This window comes from Artemia sp. Qi Xiang Cuo, chromosome 7 (genome assembly GCF_049724085.1).
Source record: "Artemia sp. Qi Xiang Cuo chromosome 7, ASM4972408v1, whole genome shotgun sequence".
Taxonomy (NCBI): domain Eukaryota; kingdom Metazoa; phylum Arthropoda; class Branchiopoda; order Anostraca; family Artemiidae; genus Artemia; species Artemia sp. Qi Xiang Cuo.
The window spans coordinates 18,833,665-18,838,446 of NC_142800.1; the positions used below are offsets into that span (position 1 = coordinate 18,833,665).

The window sequence follows — 4,782 nt, forward strand, 5'->3', positions numbered from 1 at the left end:
GGGGTGGTTCCTCATCTCTGTGTGCTGGGAACTTTCGAAGCACTTCAGGATCTGGGTTTACTGTGAGATTAAGCTTTTCCTGGAAGTGTTCTTTCCAGCGATCTCGGATTCCGGCACAAGTAGTGATTTTGTGTCCATTTTTATCTAAGAGATCGAGGCACTTCGCTTCCTTGCGGTTTGTCAGCTCTCTAGCACGTTTGAACATGAGGTGTGAGTTACCCCTACGGGAGTCCTCCTCACATTGCCGACATTTTTCAATGATCATGTCTTTTAGTGCTTGGCGGGTTTTCTTCTCAATTTGACGTTTAAGGTTTTGAATCTATCCTTGCTTTGTCCATCTTGCTTGTTTTGGAGAGTTCGTTTCTCGGTACACATATCAATAATCTCCTGGGTAATCCATGGCTTGTCTTCTGCAGATTTACGGCCGAGGACGAGCTCAGCTGTCTCGCATACGGCCAGGCTGCTTTGCGAAACAAGTAGATCGATGTCGGCTGGACTCAGCAGATCATGTGTTTCTTGCAAGATCTTTGACAGTCGTTCGTTGAGCTGCATTCTGTACTCTTGTCTCGTCTTAAGGGCCTCTATCCGGAATCTTGGAACTTTTTGTTTCGGCTTGACAACGGCCTTTAATCTTAAGCGAAGCGATGACATGAGGAGATTGTGATCACTATCAAAGTCCCCACCTCCTAGCGTCACTGTGTCTGTGAATGAAGATTTCCATCGGCTGGATACCAGTATATAATCTATCATGTTGGCAGTTCTTCCATTGGGGGACCACCACCTGACTTTTCTCTTTCGTCTGTGCTTGAACATTGTGTTTTTGATAAAAAGCTCGTTATCTCGGCAGAATTCAGTGAGTCGTTCTCCTCTGCCATTGATCTGTCCGATCCTAAACTTGCCCATGACATCTTCGTTTCCGCTATTGTCACTCCCCACGATGGCATTGAAGTCCCCGAGGACTAACACGATGTCTTTCTTTGGAATGGTGTCGACAAGGCTCTGGAGCTGAGAGTAGATATCTTCCGACTCTTCGTCCGATCTCGATGAATCCGGAGCATAGACCTGCACCACGGAGAACTTTTTGAACTTGCTTTTGAGTCGAATCATCATTAATCTCTCCGAGACAGACACCACTGATAGAAGAGATTTCCTTGCTGATTTTGTCAGCAAAAAGCCGACTCCTTGTCTGTGTGTTCCGTCTTGTCTTCCAGAAAGCAGGAGGGGTGCGTCTCCTATCTGTTCTTCGCTGATACCTGGTAGATGAGTCTCTGAGAGGCCAATGATATCCCAATTATAACTGTTTGCTTCACGGAGGAGCATGTCTTTCTTTCCTGGTTTCGAAAGTGTCCGAAGATTTAACGTGCTGATTCTGGTGGTGACTTTTGTAGATAAAACCGTTCTAGCGTCCGTTTGTGACAGACTTGTCAAACGTTGCCTTGATTCGTTTCCAACGCTGTTGGCTGTCAATACATCGGTTGCCCCGGTTTGACAAGGTAAAGCACAACAAAACACTACTGAAATATTCCAACTCTGGCATTTCAATGAAAGAAATTCGAAATGAACTTTGAAAAATCAAGAGAATGTAACTGTGACAAGGTAAACCACGACAAAACGCAACTGAAATATTCCAACTCTTGCATTTCAATGAAAGAAATCCAAAATGAACTTTGAAAAATCAAGAGAAAGTAAGTTTGACAAGGTGAACCACAACAAAACACTACTGAAATATTCCAACTCTTGCATTTCAACGAAAGAAATTCAAAGTGAACTTTGAAAAATCAAAAGAATCTAACTGTGACAAGGTATACCACAACAAAACACTACTGATATAATCCAACTCTTGCATTTCAACGAAAAAAATCAAAAATGAACTTTGAAAAATCAAGAGAATGTAAGTTTGACTAGGTAAACCACGACAAAACACTACTGAAATATTCCAACTCTTGCATTTCAACGAAAGAAATCCAAAATGAACTTCGAAAAATTATGAGAATGTAACTGTGACAAGGTAAACCACGACAAAACACTACTGAAATATTCCAACTCTTGCATTTCAACGAAAGAAATTCAAAATAAACTTTGAAAAATCAATGTTTGTTTTGTATTAAGTATATTTCACCTCATTCGAAGACATGTAAAAAAAAATTTGAAAAAATATATCATGTTAAAAAAAAATTAAAAAAATTAAAAAAAAAATCCAAAAAAAAATTCACAAAAAAATTGGGGGAGGGGGCCAAAAAGTTGGAGGGGAGGGGGCGCCCTTCGAGTTTGGGGATAGGGGACCTTTGGGGGGTTGATGTCTCTGCTGGTTATGGTCATTGGTGCTTATGATCCTTGATGGTTTGTACTCACATACACCTTACTACTTGATTTGCAAGGTTTTCTAAGGTTTGTTCTGAATTTCATTATTAAAATTATTTTCTTGCCATCTACATCTCTCTTATTATCAACTTTTTAGTGTACTATAACGTTAGACTCTATTTTAAACTGACAACACTGTTCAAACGCCACGATTTTTGTTCAAACGCCAAGACATTCGCGATTTTTTGTTTATCAAAGAAGTAAAGCTATCTATTATTAAAATTCTTTTCTTGCCATCTACATCTCTCTTAGTATCAACTTTTTAGTATACTATAACGTTAGACTATATTTTAAACTGACATCACTGTTCATATGCCATTGAGGTTACCTTAACTGCTAATCACTTTAACCCTTTTTCTCCATTTTCATACGATCCAATTCACAAATGTTATCTAGCTCTGTTTTTTTTCCCTATTATTCAAATAAGATCGTTCGTACAGTCCAATTCGCGAATCCCTTATCCCTTTTTGCAAATGTCAATCAAACAATTCTGATTGTAGCATCCATGAAAACGTGGAGTTGAAGCAAACTTGTGTAACAAGCTAGACTTCAGGAACCAGTGGGGAATCCCCGCTCGTACTGCTCACTTTATGGGTGTTGTCTCAAAAACCAGTCTGATTGTCTTATACAATCTCGACTATACTCTCAAAACATGTTTGACCACTTTACAGGTAAAGGATTGGTCGCTTTTTTGCAATGTGCACGTGAAACTGTACTGTATATTCATGTACATGCTAGAGATAAGACAAATTACGCAACCACCCGTGAAATCAGCACCTAGGTTACTGCTGTTGCTGGATTTTAACTACTTTTTTTTCTGGAAGCCCAATAGAATTACTCATAGGCTAATTACACATCAGCAGACGGGTAACTCCCGTAAATTTTTGCAAAAAGGAAGCATTATTTGGCTGTGTAAATGTGTAACTAATTAATTTGTCTTTATAATTATAATAAATGCTGATCGCAATCAAGTGCTCGCAAATATATTTCATAGAGGGATTTTGAAGAGACGGTTCTAGATATACAGTGCCAAGCAAAACTGTGCACGAAACAAAATATTGTGATGCGTATTGGAGATATGAAATCTGTTCTTGATGTATATTTTTAATTCATTTATTTTTTGGGCTCTCCTAAACAGGCACGCACGCAGGAATTTGTTTCGGGCCAAATCCTTCAAAACAGAAAATAAAAAGCCTGTTATATTGCGTAACATCTACAAAGACCAAAAGCACACACATGAAGAAATAGAGACTCACCCTATATTGTAAATTGCAATACAAGCTGAGCTAAGAGTACCTTTCCAGAATCTCATCCACTGATACATAAATATTTCGATCAGAATTCAAAAGTGACAAGCCAAAAGTCGGCCTTCATCTATTCGGCTGCAAAGATAGGTTGTTAGCCTTCTCATGACCTCTCAACACGTTCTGTAGAAGTAGAAATGACACTGGAAATGCGGAGTAGCATATGGGCGTTGGGAAACATGCATCGCTCACACTCAGCCAGGCTCAGTACTACCGTTTTTGGAAAAAGACAGGGAACTACTTTCAGTCACTTAGCCCACCAGAGTTTAAGCTGAAGCATATAATTTGATCCGTTCTTTAACATCACCAATAGGGTATTTTACGACAAAAGATGGGAGGTTTCTCTTTCTCTTTCGTGGCATGGCAATCGGGATTTCCAGTTCTTGGTATATGCATGTGACCTCCGTAAACAGCTGACCAAACTTTTCTTCTCAAGAAAACGTATATCTTGAAACATTTCTGTCAGACTTTCGACACACTGAATGCACATAGCCAGATCTGTGTTTTCTGACTGCAACAGCTTAGACAAACTCAGTGTGTACCCCAGAAAAAAATCCGCCACAATAAGGGCCACTATATAGTCCAAGCTCAATATGTTATTGAGCAGACTTTTAGCTTTTGAAAATGCCACGGAGTCCCCATTTGTCTCTATGTCTTCTAGGACCTGAATAATTGGAACAGCTAACTGCTTTTATATCTGTGTAACACCGTGTCTTTCAACCCGTCGAGTTTCGCACAATCCTTTCAGATTGACTTCACTATAAGTTTTTAAGACAGCGCTTTCCTTAGCACTGAAGTAAAAGAAATTTACATCTTCACGAATAACCATCATACAGTGCTTGGTATCATTGATCCTGCTTGAGTCTGTCAATACCAAGTTTAAGGAGTGGGCAATGCAGTAAACATACTTGGCGAGTGGATATTTGTTCGAGAGAAAAAATCCTGGACTCCTGACAAATGCCCATTCATCTTTGCAGACCCGTTGTACCCTTCCCCCCTGCCTAGTTTCACATTAATACCAAGTTTTTCTATTCGACTTAGGATAAAATGACCGAGACTTTCACCTCACAAGTCTTCAACAACAGCGAGCTCTACAAACTCTTCCCTGATCTGAAAA

At 39.6% G+C, this 4,782-nt stretch overlaps 1 protein-coding gene across 1 annotated transcript; it reads right to left on the bottom strand.

Annotated features, from left to right (window-relative positions):
- Positions 1 to 270: 270 nt before the first annotated feature.
- On the bottom strand, positions 271 to 1,320 carry LOC148950028 (protein CFDP2-like). The gene has a single exon (XM_089091767.1). It carries the CDS (start codon positions 1,318 to 1,320, stop codon positions 271 to 273), a length of 1,050 nt encoding a protein of 349 aa, XP_088947893.1.
- Positions 1,321 to 4,782: the final 3,462 nt, after the last annotated feature.